This window comes from Bufo gargarizans, chromosome 7, assembly GCF_014858855.1.
Source record: "Bufo gargarizans isolate SCDJY-AF-19 chromosome 7, ASM1485885v1, whole genome shotgun sequence".
NCBI lineage: Eukaryota > Metazoa > Chordata > Amphibia > Anura > Bufonidae > Bufo > Bufo gargarizans.
In genome coordinates, this window is record NC_058086.1 from 3848950 (window position 1) to 3863497 (window position 14548).

General features: G+C 43.9%; 1 protein-coding gene across 1 annotated transcript in view; it reads right to left on the reverse strand.

The window, feature by feature from the left end:
- Positions 1–14548, reverse strand: part of LOC122943578 (extracellular serine/threonine protein kinase FAM20C-like) — a 114415-nt gene that overhangs the window by 31366 nt on the left and 68501 nt on the right. The window contains exons 7-8 of the mRNA XM_044301431.1: positions 7180–7289; positions 2072–2153 (exon numbers count right to left, since the gene is read on the reverse strand). Coding sequence (XP_044157366.1) covers positions 2072–2153; positions 7180–7289 — 192 coding nt within the window. The remainder of the gene's footprint in view (positions 1–2071; positions 2154–7179; positions 7290–14548) is intronic.

Sequence of the window (14548 nt, forward strand, 5' to 3'; positions counted from 1 at the left end):
TCTACTGTCTGGGCATTGTAGAACCTCAGGAAACATGACAGGTGCTCAGAAAGTCAGAGCTGCTTCAAAAAGCGGAAATTCACATTTTTGTACCTTAGTTTGTAAACGCTATAACTTTTACCCAAACCATTTTTTTTTGCCCAAACATTTTTTTTTTATCAAAGACATGTAGAATAATAAATTTAGCAAAAAATTTATATATGGATGTCGTTTTTTTTTGCAAAATTTTACAGCTGAAAGTGAAAAATGTCATTTTTTTGCAAAACAATCGTTAAATTTCGATTAATAACAAAAAAAGTAAAAATGTCAGCAGCAATGAAATACCACCAAATGAAAGCTCTATTAGTGAGAAGAAAAGGAGGTAAAATTCATTTGGGTGGTAAGTTGCATGACCGAGCGATAAACGGTGAAAGTAGTGTAGTGCAGAAGTGTAAAAAGTGGCCTGGTCATTAAGGGGGTTTTAGCTAGCGGGGTTGAAGTGGTTAAAACACCTGAGAAAATAAGTGTTAATATTTGGTACAGAAGCCTTTGTTTGCAATTACAGAGGCCAAACATTTCCTGTAGTTCTTGACCAGGTTTGCACACACTGCAACAGGGATTTTGGCCCACTCCTCCACACAGATCTCCTCTAGATCTGTCAGGTTTCGGGGCTGTCACTGAGCAACACGGAGTTTCAGCTCCCTCCAAAGATGTTCTATTGGATTTAGGTCTGGAGACTGGCTAGGCCTCTCCAGAACCTTGATATGTTTCTTACGGAGCCACTACTTGGTTATCCTGGCTGTGTGCTTTGGGTCGTTCTCATGTTGGAAGACCCAGCCACGACCCATCTTCAATGCTCTGACTGACGGAAGGAGGTTGTTGCTCAAAATCTCACAATAAATGGCCCCATTAATCCTCTCCTTAATACAGTGCAGTCGTCCTGTCCCCTTCGCAGAAAAGCACCCCCAAAGCATAATGTTGCCACCCCATGCTTCACAGTAGGGATGGTGTTCTTGGGATGCAACTCATCCTTTTTCCTCCAAACACGATGAGTGAAGTTTAGACCAAAAAGTTCTACTTTGGTCTCATCTCACCACATGCCTTTCTCCCATGCCTCCTCTGGATCATCCAGATGGTCATTGGCAAACTTCAGATGGGCCTGGACATGTGATGACTTGAGCAGGAGAACCTTCCGTGCAATGCATGATTTAAAACCATGACAGCGTAGTGTTCTACCGACAGTGACCTTTGAAACCGTGGTCCCAACTCTCTTCATGTCATTGACCAGCTGCTCCCTTGTAGTTCTGGGCTTATTTCTCACCTTTCTTATCATCAGTGATACCCCACGAGGTGAGGTCTTGCATGGAGCCCCAGTCCAAGGGAGAATGACAGTCGTCTTTAGCCTCTTCCATTTTCTAACAATTGCTCCAACAGTTGATCAATTTTCACCAAGCTCCTTGGCAATTGCCCCATACTCATTCAAGCCTTGTGGAGGCCCACAATTTTGTCTCTGGTGTGTTTTGACAGCTCTTTGGTCTTGCCCATGGTAGTAGTTGGCCTCTGACTGACTTTGGAGTGGACAGGGGTCTTTAAAGAGCTCAGACAAGTGCTACCAAGTTAGATCAAAGAGTGGAGTAGAGGTGGACTTTTTAAAAACACAGTAACAGGTCTTTGAGAGCCAGAATTCTTGCTGTTTTTCAGGTGTTCAAATACTTATGTTCAGCAGTGCAAGACAAATAAATTCTGTAAAAATAATACAATGTGATTTCCTTTTTTTATTTTTATTCTGTCTCTTAGAGTGGGAATGCACGTACAATGTGAATTTCTGACCCCTCTATGATTTCTAAGTGGGAGAACTTATACAAATACTTCTGTTCCTCACTGTACATTTTTCCACATCAGCAGCTTTCCACCAGCTCTTCACTGCAGTCTTAAATCCACCTACCTGAAAGCACACCTAAGTAGTAATTTCCTCCTTCTCTATCTGTGTGGATGTAATTTTAGATTAAAGCAGTTATCTGCATACAACCAGACACCCAAATGAGATGTTACGCTTTGGTCGTTCACATACTGGGAGATTTTTCAATCTTACCCTCTCCCATTGTCCAGGTGCAAGAGGAAGGTCTTGTTTCCAAATTTTTCAAATGTCTCATAGTGATGTCGATCTTGATTTCCTTTTTGGGAATAAATAATACAATATGTATTGCATCCAATTCTAGCATTATTCTAAATATCTTTATAAATATAAATTTGAACATTTTTGAATTTTTAAACATATGTTTCTGATGTGAAACATATTGAATGCTGACAATTCTTTAACAATTTTTCAATATTCAGATGTTATTATGCTTAGACTGTTTTAATGGATTTAGTTTGGCAGAAATGTAGATAGCGGCCTTTGTTCACTCAGTTTTTTCGGCCTTGTCACATGCACTATATGGGCGTAAGTATTGGTAAGCATAAATTAACCCTTTCAGCCCTGGTCGATTTTCTGCTTTGCATTTTTGTTTTTCACTCCCTGCCTTCCTGGAGCTATACGGTAACTTTTGTTATTTTTCTGTTCACATAGCTGTATAAGGGTTGATTTTGTGTGACAATTTGTACCTGCTAATGGCACCATTTTATATTCTATATGATGCAGTGGAAAGTCGGGAAAAAATCCAAATGTGCTGGTATTGGAAGAAAAATGCAATTCCGCCATAGTTTTATGTTTTTGTTTTTTTCAGCATTACATATGCGGTAAAACTGACCTGTTACCATCATTCTACGGGTGAGTATGATTACAGTGATACCATATTTATATAGTTGTTTTTATTTATTTTTAATACTTAAAGGGGTTGTCTAGGTTCAGCAGGGCAGCCACACTAATATGAGCATTGCAGCATTTCAAGCTCCGATGTTCTCCTTTGCCCTGTGCTGAATCGCGCAGAGCAAAGGCATTTTATGTATTTCCTGTGATGTATCGGGCTCTCCAGAAGGACTGCTATGCGAAGGCTTCCGCCCAGCAGTGAGCCCGGTGACGTCACTGGCACCAATGGGCAGGCTTTAGCGCTGCGCTAGCCTGTAAAATGGCTAGGGCAGCGCTAAAGCCAGCCCATCAGAGCCGTTTACGTCACCAAATACACTGCTGGGCAGAAGCCTCCGCCTAGCAGTGTACCAAAGTAAACACACAAGGCCTTGCCCTGCACGATCCACCGCAGGGCAAGGGAGAGCATTAGAGCATGATCCAGCTCTGAACCCGGACAACCGCTTTAACACAAATAAAGGCAGAAATACAGGCAGATACTTATCCATCATATAAAGCCATCAGTTAGGTGTCTTATTGACTCCAAATTTATTCTGCAGCAGGACAATGACCCCAAACATGCAGCCAATGTCATTAAGAACTATCTTCAGCATAAAGAAGAACAAAGGGGTCCTGGAAGTGATGATATGGACCCTACGGAAACCTGATTGCAACATCATTGAGTCTGTCTAGGATTATACAAAGAGATAGAAGGATTTGAGCAAGCCTACATCCACAGAAGGTTTGTGCTTATTTCTCCAAGATGTTTGGAACAACCTCTCTGCTAAATTCTTTTAACCCCCTTCCCGACCGCAATCTGTATATACACGTGATAGCTGCAAAGCGCTGGGATTAAAGCTTCTGCCCCTGCCCTGTATGTTGTCACGGACAGTATACAGTGCAGTAATGCCAGCAAGGGACCAATCAGAGTGGCCCCTTGCCGGCAATCGATCCGATTGGTTAGTCTGTACAGATTAACCAATTGGATCGCGGCAGTGAAAAAATGCCGGTTTCAGGCTCTGATCTGCGCTCTGCAGATCAGAGCCTGAAATCACAGTGTCCTCGTGCCCCCCCCCGATCTGTGCAGGCTGCCCCCCCCCCCCCCCGATCTGTGCAGCCTCCCATCTGTGCCCCCTCCATCTGTGCGGCATCTTGTGTCCACAGTGCCCCCACCATCTGTGCCCCATCTTGTGTCCTCCAGTGCCCCCTCCTGCTGGCCGTGACAATTTCCATCCCCCCCCTTCCAGCGCTGCCCCCCGCTCGGTCTGCCCCCCTGCTGTGTTTGATGGCGGCGGCTCCATTCCTGAGCCGCCGCCATCATCAGAGTGTCAGCTCTATGCTGACACTCTGCTGTAAACCCATAGATGCCGCGGCAGCGGCATCCATGGGGTTAATAGAGGGAGGGGGCTCCCTCTCTCCACCATAGGGGCTGCTGTGCAAAAGCATCCGCTGTTGCCACCTACAGGGCATCTGAATGTATTACACTTTGCAATGCAAGAGCATTGCAAAGTATAGTACAGCCATCAGGCCCACTGGATCTTCATGATCCAAGAGGGACTTGATAAAAAAAAATGTGAAAAAAAATAACAGTATAAATAAAAATGTAAAAAATAATTGCCTTTTCCTATAAAAAATGAAAAAAAATATATAAACTACACATATTAGGTATCACTGTGTCCGTAACGACCGTCTCTATAAAGATATCACATGATAGACCCCGTCCGATAAACACCATAAAAAATAAAAAATGGTGTAAAAAAAGCAATTTTTGTCACCTTACATCACAAAAAGTGCAACAGCAAGCGATCAAAAAGGCATATGACCCCCAAAGTAGTACCAATCAAACCGTCACCTCGTCCCGCAAAAAATTATACCCTATTTAAGACAATCGCCCCAAAAAATAAAAAAGCTATGGCTCTCAGACAAAACTTAAATAAATAAGAAAAAGTATACATATTAGGTATTGCCACGTCCGTAACGATCTTCTCTATAAAACTGTCACATGACCTAACTCCTCAGATGAACGCTGTAAAAATAAATAAATGAAAACTGTTCCAAAACAGCCAATTTTTGGGTCACCTTGCCCCATAAAGTGTAATAATGAATGATCAAAATATCCTATGTACCCAAAAATGGTCACATGATTGTGACTGGTCACATGATTGTGATATCATCGCAGGTCCTTCTCAACCACTGCCTGTTTTACTGGTCACATGACCTGTGATGTCATCACAGGTACTTCAGCTCTTCCAGTGCTTTAGATTCAATTGTATTGCTGTCCTGAGAAAGGGACAAAACATCAGGGGCCCAGGCCCTGAATGTATTAACCTAGCAATGCCCCTGTGTCAGGCACATGCACACAGTAAACAGGCTTCAGGTTGCCCAGACAGACCACCAACAGAGAAGGTTTTGATGTTGGTATGCTGTACCTCTTTTTCTCCACACATAGTGTTGTGTGTTTCTTCCAAACAACTCAACTTTGGTTTCATCTGTCCACAGAAGATTTTGCTGTGGAACATCCAGGTGCTCTTGTGCAAACTGTAAACGTGCAGCAATGTTTTTTTGGACAACAGTGGCTTCCTCTGCGGTATCCTCCCATGAAATTGATTCTTGTTTAGTGTTTTACATATCGTATATTTGCTAACAGAGATGTTAGCATATGCCAGAGACTTTTGTAAGTCTTTAGCTGACACTCTAGGATTCTTCTTCACCTCATTGAGTAGTCTGTGCTGTGCTCTTGCAGTCAGCAAGCCTTTTGGAGATACTTTTATAACCCTTTCGAGCTTTATGCAAGTCAACAATTCTTAATTGTAGGTCTTCTGAGAGCTCTTTTGTGTGAGGCATCATTCACATCAGGTAATGCTTCTTGGCAAAAGCAAACCCAGAACTGGTGTGTTTTTTTTATAGGGCAGGGCAGCTGTAACCAACACCTTCAATCTCATCTCATTGATTGGACTTCAGTGGGCTGACACCTCACTCCAATTAGCTCTTGAAGATGTAATTAGTCTAGGGGTTCACATACTTTTTCCACCTGCACTGTGAATGTTTACATGGTGTGTTCAATAAAAACATGGTAACATTGAATTCTTTGTGTGTTATTAGTTTAAGCAGACTGTGATTGTCACATTTTATGACCAATTTGTGCAGAAATCCATATCATTCCAAAGGATTCACATACTTTTTCTTGCAACTGTATATATATATATATTTTTTTTTTTTTTCTTACAGGTGTTTGACAAGGTCACGTGACCACTATATGGAGTACACTCCACCACTGTCTAGGTTACTCGAGGCCTTGAGGAATGAGGTTACTTTCGCACTAGCGTTTTAGTTTTCCTGTATTGAGATCTGTCATATGGGCTCAATACCGGAGAAAACACATTTCAGTTTTGTCCCCAAATATTGTCAATGGGGACAAAACTGAACTAAAGAGAACAGAATGCTCCAAAATGCATTCCGTTCCATTTTGTTGCGTTACCATACCGGAGAGCAAACCGCAACATGTTGTAGTTTGCTTTCCATCCTGGAATGCCAAGCAAGACGGATCCGGCATCAGCCCCAATGTAAGTCAATGGGGATGGATCAGTTTTATCTGCTACAATCTGCCACAATAGAAAATGGATCTGTCCTCCGTTGACTTTTAATGGAGTTCATGACGCATCCGTCTTGGCAATGTTAAAGATAATACAACCGGATCCGTTCATAACGGATGCAGATTGTTGTATTATCAGTAACAGAAGCGTTTTTGATGGTTTTTGCTAGTAATATGTCAGCTAGGTTCTCCAATGTCCAAAATAAGATAGGGCCCCCACCACCTATGTAAAGAATTGAAACAGCAGCATAAGGCCTCATGCACACGACTGTTCATTTTTTTGTGGTCCGCAAATCACGGATCCGCAAAAAACAGAAGCTGCCCGTGTGCCTTCCGCAATTCGTGGAATGGAACGGACGGCCCATTGTAGAAATGCCTATTCTTGTCCGCAAAACGGACAAGAATAGGACATGCTATATTTTTTTTTGCGGGGCAATGACACGGAGCAAAGGATGCGGACACGGAGTGCTGTCCGTATCTTTTCCGTCCCCATTGAAGTGAATGGGTCTGCATCCGAGCCGGAAAAACTGCGGCTCGGATGCGGACCCAAACTACGGTCGTGTGCATGAGGCCTAAGTAGCATTAATTAAAGGTGTTATAATAGCACCATATATCAGAAAACCCACATTATAGCAAAAAGCCACCACATTGTTATTTCCCGCAAAAACGTACAATGTTCTTGCACCCTATTGGGCCCCCCCAACCACTGGACCCCATAGTAAGTGCTCTGGCTTCAGTTACACCCATACATGTTTGTGCTTCTGAGAATGTACAAGCAAAAACTTGAATGAACAATAATGAGATATTTTATAAGTCATCGTACCCATAAAGAAGTCCAGTATCGAAAGATCTATCAAGTCCAGAAGTCTAGTTCCTTCGTTGTATGGTGGAGTCACCTTTACTGTTTCACAATAATTGGGGTTCAGCTCCCAGCTAAGGGAAAAACACAATAAAATCGTTTAATGAATTGATATAATTGATAGCTACCTCTTATACAATACATACATCTCAGTAACACCATTCACAGAGTCCTTGAGAAAGGCCCAAATATGGCAAACTTTACACAGACCTTAGATATTTATTATACCAGTTATGTTCTGTATAAGCCTAGATCATAGTTCAGAATGTGATAAAACCTTCCTCCACATATTTGTTTCTGCACCCTTCAGAGCAATACTGTAGAATGAACATCTGAAGTTTTATATTTTATGCATAAATCCACCATATGCGAAATACCAACACCACGCTATTCAGCACCTCATCCTATCAATAGTAATAGCGTAAATAGGTTACACAAATAAATACTAATATCAATCAGACATTGAAGAATTGGGCAAATGTTACAGTAGAATAATAATTTTCTAGATCTAATATTCTATATAGGTTTGCATATGTCAGAACTGATTTGGGGGCATTACACAAAATAGCATTAGATCATAAAATGACAGATGAGACTAATTTGCACCTTGTATTGTTGAAGCGCTTCAAAATGGTCCCATCAAACCATATACAGATAATTTTCAGCCAGCAGGTGGCAGTACAAACCTTTTATTGTGATTTACCAGGTGACAGTTTTGCAACTATGTGCCATGTGGTTTAGACAGCAGGAATAAGCCGATGTCATAGATTATTTTTATTCTTGTATTGTAAGAAAACTAATGGCACTTTTTAGATGAGTTTCCAGAGAGTTTAGTAGAAGGATGCAAAGGATCTTTCTTCTCTTACTATTCCACAATCAACAGTACTGCTTTCTATATACATCATAATAGATACTAAATACCAGCGAAACTACCCAGCCCTCCGTAGCTTACGCTGCCTACTTACCCTCCAAACTGGACACAGGTCACTGATACAACTTCCTTTTTACTGGTTATCAGGTTAGCTACATACTGTATTTTGCGCCCTATAATACGCAACTAGGTTTTTGAAGAGGAAAATGAGAAGAAAAAAAATGTAACCAAAAGGTGTGCTTTTGGTGGGTTTGAACTAATGGCAGTCTGTGCATGACACTATTATAGCGGAACTGTGGATGATGCACTGCTATGTGGGGAATTTGTGGATGGCATTGTTATGTGGAGGATCTGTGAATAGCACTGTTATGTGGATGGCACTGTTATGGGGGGAGCTGTGGATGGCATTATGATGGGGGGGGTCTGTGGATGGCATTATGATGGTGGAGGGGATCTGTGGATAGCATTATGATGGTGGGGGGGATCTGTGGATGGCATTATGATGGTGGGGAGGATCTGTGGATGACACTACTATATGTGTCATCAACAGATCCCCCCCACCATCATAATGCCATCCACAGATCCCCCCCCCCCCACCATCATAATGCCATCCACAGATCTCCCCCACTATCATAATGCTAGCGCTTACTACAGGAGATGGAGTGTGACATGTACCGGTAAATACGGTACAGATGGGGAGCAGGGGGAGCGCAGTTTAGATATTATGATTAACACAAGGTATAATACAGTACATACTGAGCGGCGGGCCAGAGTACAGTGCCTGCACTGCCCGCTGCTCTCCCCGCCTACTACAGACGCTCCTCCCTCCTCACTAATACATCGCAGACTGTAATGTAAATTGACAGCATTTGCCCCATAAGACGCAGGGGCACTTTCCCCCCACTTTTTTGGGGGGAAAGTGCGTCTTATGGGGTGAAAAATACGGTAATCACCTACTCTAACCATGACACACCACTGTACAGAAGAACTACCTTTTCTCCCCACTTGTCAACAGGTTACCAACCTACGTTCCACACTAGATGCCAGATCTATCATCACCACCAGAATAAAATGACCTACTTATTTGGACCTTATAGTTACTATCTATAATAAGTAACTTACCTAAACAAAGTGCAGTGCTAACCTACCTGACCCCTTTCACTGGAAACCAGCTACTGTCCACCCCCTTAGGTAGATAACAAGTTGTCTGCATACTCGATCTACCTTTTACTATCTCTTACTACTACAGTAAACCCATGGGATGCCAAATATACAGACGTGGACAAAATTGTTGGTACCCTTTGGTCAATGAAAGAAAAAGTCACAATGGTCACAGAAATAACTTTAATCTGACAAAAGTAATAATAAATTAAAATTCTATAAATGTTAACCAATGAAAGTCAGACATTGTTTTTCAACCATGCTTCAACAGAATTATGTAAAAAAATAAACTCATGAAACAGGCATGGACAAAAATGATGGTACCCCTAACTTAATATTTTGTTGCGCAACCTTTTGAGGCAATCACTGCAATCAAACGCTTCCTGTAACTGTCAATGAGACATCTGCACCTCTCAGCAGGTATTTTGGCCCACTCCTCATGAGCAAACTGCTCCAGTTGTGTCCGGTTTGAAGGGTGCCTTTTCCAGACTGCATGTTTCAGCTCCTTCCAAAGATGCTCAATAGGATTGAGGTCAGGGCTCATAGAAGGCCACTTTAGAATAGTCCAATTTTTTCCTCTTAGCCATTCTTGGGTGTTTTTAGCGGTGTGTTTTGGGTCATTGTCCTGTTGCAAGACCCATGACCTGCGACTGAGACCAAGCTTTCTGACACTGGCTAGTACATTTCTCTCTAGAATTCCTTGATAGTCTTGAGATTTCATTGTACCCTGCACAGATTCAAGACACCCTGTGCCAGACGCAGCAAAGCAGCCCCAGAACATAACAGAGCCTCCTCCATGTTTCACAGTAGGGACAGTGTTCTTTTCTTGATATGCTTCATTTTTTCGTCTGTGAACATACAGCTGATGTGCCTTGGCAAAAACTTCGATTTTTGTCTCATCTGTCCACAGGACATTCTCCCAGAAGCTTTGTGGCTTGTCAACATGTAGTTTGGCATATTCCAGTCTTGCTTTTTTATGATTCGTTTTCAACAATGGTGTCCTCCTTGGTCGTCTCCCATGTAGTCCACTTTGGCTCAAACAACGACGGATGGTGCGATCTGACACTGATGTTCCTTGAGCATGAAGTTCACCTTGAATCTCTTTAGAAGTCTTTCTAGGCTCTTTTGTTACCATTCGGATTATCCGTCTCTTAGATTTGTCATCAATTTTCCTCCTGCGGCCACGTCCAGGGAGGTTGGCTACAGTCCCATGGATCTTAAACTTATGAATAATATGTGCAACTGTACTCACAGGAACATCTAGTTGCTTGGAGATGGTCTTATAGCCTTTACCTTTAACATGCTTGTCTATAATTTTCTTTCTGATCTCTTGAGACAGCTCTTTCCTTTGCTTCCTCTGGTCCATGTCGAGTGTGGTACACACCATATCACCAAACAACACAGTGATTACCTGGAGCCATATATATAGGCCCAATGGCTGATTACAAGGTTGTAGACACCTGTGATGCTAATTAGTGGACACACCTTGAATTAACATGTCCCTTTGGTCACATTATGTTCTGTGTTTTCTAGGGGTACCATCATTTTTGTCCATGCCTGTTTCATGAGTTTATTTTTTTACATAATTCTGTTGAAGCATGGTTGAAAAACAATGTCTGACTTTCATTGGTTAACATTTATAGAATTTTAATTTATTATTACTTTTGTCAGATTAAAGTTATTTCTGTGACCATTGTGACTTTTTCTTTCATTGACCAAAGGGTACCAACAATTTTGTCCACGTCTGTATATTGTATAAAGCTCCTATAATATAACAGTCGTAATAAGATACTACAACAATTAAATTGGTGAGACACTTTGTAAGAGACTAATCATCTGGAGAATTTTAAAAGTCAGAAGTTGAAACAATATCAGATGTATGTTTAGTAAAGTTGATGCATTTAAAGTCTAACACTCCTACTACACCACTTTCTATGCCGACACCTATATTATTATATATATAGTAATATAATATATGATATATATATTTATATATATATATATAGTAAGATTGCAACAATTTTTGCGACTTTAAAAAAAATATTTTAGTTGATAAATCTGGATTCAATCAGCTTTATGAAAATAAAATTGAACTATTTGGCCTAAATGTTAAGCATCACATTGAGGCCAATACCATCCCTACAGTCAATATACTAATATAGTGTCCATATTCTGTGGGTTTCTGTGACATATACTGTCCTGCATCCGAAAACAGTGTCTGTATTGCAAATTCCAATAATCCGAGCCTAATATAGTGTCCATAATTGGTGGTGTTCTGTAACCAATACTGTACTGCATCAGAAAACAGTGTCTGTATTGCAAATTCCAATAATCTGGGCCTAATATAGTGTCTATATTCTGTGGAGTTCTGTAACTAATACTGTACTAAATCAGAAAACAGTGTCTGTATTGCAGATTCCAATAATCTTGGCCTAATATAGTGTCCATAATCTGTGGTGTTTTGTAATCAATACTGTACTACATCAGAAAACAGTGTCTGTATTGCAGAATCCAATAATCTGAGCCTAATATAGTGTCCATGATCTGTGGTGTTCTGTAACCAATACTGTACTACATCAGAAAACAGTGTCTGTATTGCAGATTCCAATAATCTGGGCCTAATATAGTGTCCATATTTCTGTGGTGTTCTGTGGTGTTCTGTAACCAATACTGTACTACATCAGAACACAGTGTCTGTGTCAGGGAACCATGAACCAGATGTACAACAAGAGATAAGTGGAAATAAGAAGGCTTTATTGAAAATAAAGCTGTAAGGCAAAAGTCCAAACGGATGGCTAAACCGAAGCAGGGTCTTGCGAAGCCAGAGGTCAGGAACCAGAAGGGTAGTCAGACGAAGCCTGGATCAGGAACCAGCAGGGTAGTCAGACGAAGCCAGGATCAGGAACCAGCAGGGTAGTCAGACGAAGCCAGGATCAGGAACCAGCAGGGTAGTCAGACGAAGCCAGGATCAGGAACCAGAAGCAGCAGCAGTCTTAGAAGCATGTGAACACAGGAGGACCAAGCAAGGAACTGAAGCCACAGACCTCCTATATATATGAGCTGGGCATCCAGCTCCTCCCAGTGGGAAGGAGAAGCCGCAGGGTGGGAGGCTACAAGAAACCCAGAAACCAAGATGGCCGCCAGCACATGTCAAACGAAGGAGAACAGCCAGAAGGTAAGACCATGACAGTACCTCCCCCTCAAGGGCCCCTCCTCCGCGGAGTAAAGAACGGTTTCTGAGGGAAGCGTGCGTGGAAGGCTCGGAGCAAGGCAGGAGCATGGACATCTGCGGAGGGAACCCAGGAACGCTCCTCTGGACCATAACCACGCCAATGGACCAAAAACTGCACCCGACCGCGGACCAGGCGTGAGTCCAGGATATTGCTCACCTCATACTCCTCACGATTGCCCACTTGGACCGGACGAGGCCGAGGAACCGAGGAAGTGAAACGATTACACACCAGTGGCTTCAACAGGGAGACATGAAACACGTTGGAGATCCACATGCCAGGAGGAAGCGCAAGGGCATAGGCTACCGGGTTTACCCTGCGAAGCACTCGGAAGGGACCAACAAAGCGAGGCGCCAGCTTGGGAGTGGGCACTCGAAGGTTGAGGTTGCGGGTGGACAACCATACGCGGTCTCCGACCTGGTAGGAAGGAGCGGGCGCTCGTCTGCGATCCGCCTGGAGTCTCTGGCGCTGCGCAGAGACCTCAAGGGACCTCTGGATCTGTACCCAAGAAGCACGTAGGACGGAAAGGTGATCCTCCACAGCCGGAATATCCTGGGGATAGAATACCTCCGGTAACACGGCAGGTTGGAACCCATAATTGGCCATGAAGGGAGACGTCCCAGAGGAAGAGTTCACCGCCGTGTTCCTGGCAAACTCAGCCCAAGGCAGGAGGTCAACCCAATTGTCTTGGTGATCGGAGACATAGCAACGAAGGAATTGCTCCAAGGCCTGATTGGATCGTTCTGCGGCCCCATTGGACTGAGGGTGGTAGGCCGAGGAGAAAGAGAGATGAATCCCCAACTGGGAGCAAAAGGCGCGCCAGAACCTGGACACAAACTGACTCCCCCGATCCGACACAATCTCCTTGGGCAAACCGTGCAACCGGAAGACCTCCCTGGCAAAAATCGAGGCCAACTCTTGTGCAGAGGGTAACTTCTTGAGAGGAACACAGTGGCACATTTTGGAAAACCGATCCACAATCATGAGAATGACCGTATGGCCTCGGGATGCAGGGAGGTCCACAATGAAATCCATCCCCAGGTGTGACCATGGACGCTCCCCGGTGGCTATGGGTTGCAAAAGGCCCAACGGAAGGTGCCGAGGGGACTTACTCTGGGCACAAACGGAGCATGCCGCTACATATGCGGCGATGTCGGAGCGTAGAGAAGGCCACCAGAACAGACGTGAAACAGCCCAGGACAGCTGATTCTTTCCAGGATGCCCCGCGGCCTTGGAGTTATGGTAGGTTCGCAACAACCGAGTGCGCAACTCCTCAGGCACAAAACATCTGCCGTTGGGTCTCCCAGAGGGAGCACCAGACTGAGCCGCCAAAATCTGCTCACCCAGGGGAGAGGTCAGGCTGGTGCGAATAGCGGCCAGGATCTGATTCGGAGGTATGACCGAGGTCGGAATCGACTCCTCCCCGGACAGCTCGGAGTACTGCCGTGATAAGGCATCCGCTCTAATGTTCTTGGAACCGGGTAGGTAGGAGACCACGTAATTAAAACGTGACAAGAACAGAGCCCATCTGGCCTGACGTGGTGTCAATCTCTTGGCCTCAGAGAGGTAGGTCAGATTCTTGTGGTCCGTCAGGATGAGAACCGGAACCACTGAGCCCTCGAGCAAGTGCCTCCATTCTTTAAGGGCCTGCACGATGGCCAATAACTCCCTGTCACCAATCTGATAGTTGCACTCCGCGGAAGACAGTTTCCGGGAGTAAAACCCACAGGGAAGCAGAGGACCCTCTGGTGTTCTACGCTGAGACAGAAGGGCGCCTACTCCCGTCTCAGACGCGTCCACCTCGAGGACAAACGGCAACCCAGGGTTGGGATGCGACAGAATCGGAGCCGACACAAAGGCGGACTTTAGAGCCTCAAAAGCTCGGATGGCCTCGAGCGGCCAGACCTGGGGATTACTGCCCTTCCTGGTCAGATCCGTGAGAGGCTTGGCTAGCATGGAAAAGTCCCTGATGAACTTCCGATAGTAATTGGCGAAGCCCAAAAAGCGCTGCAGGGCACGAAGACCACTGGGCTGGGGCCACTGTAAGACAGCCGAAACCTTCTCAGGATCC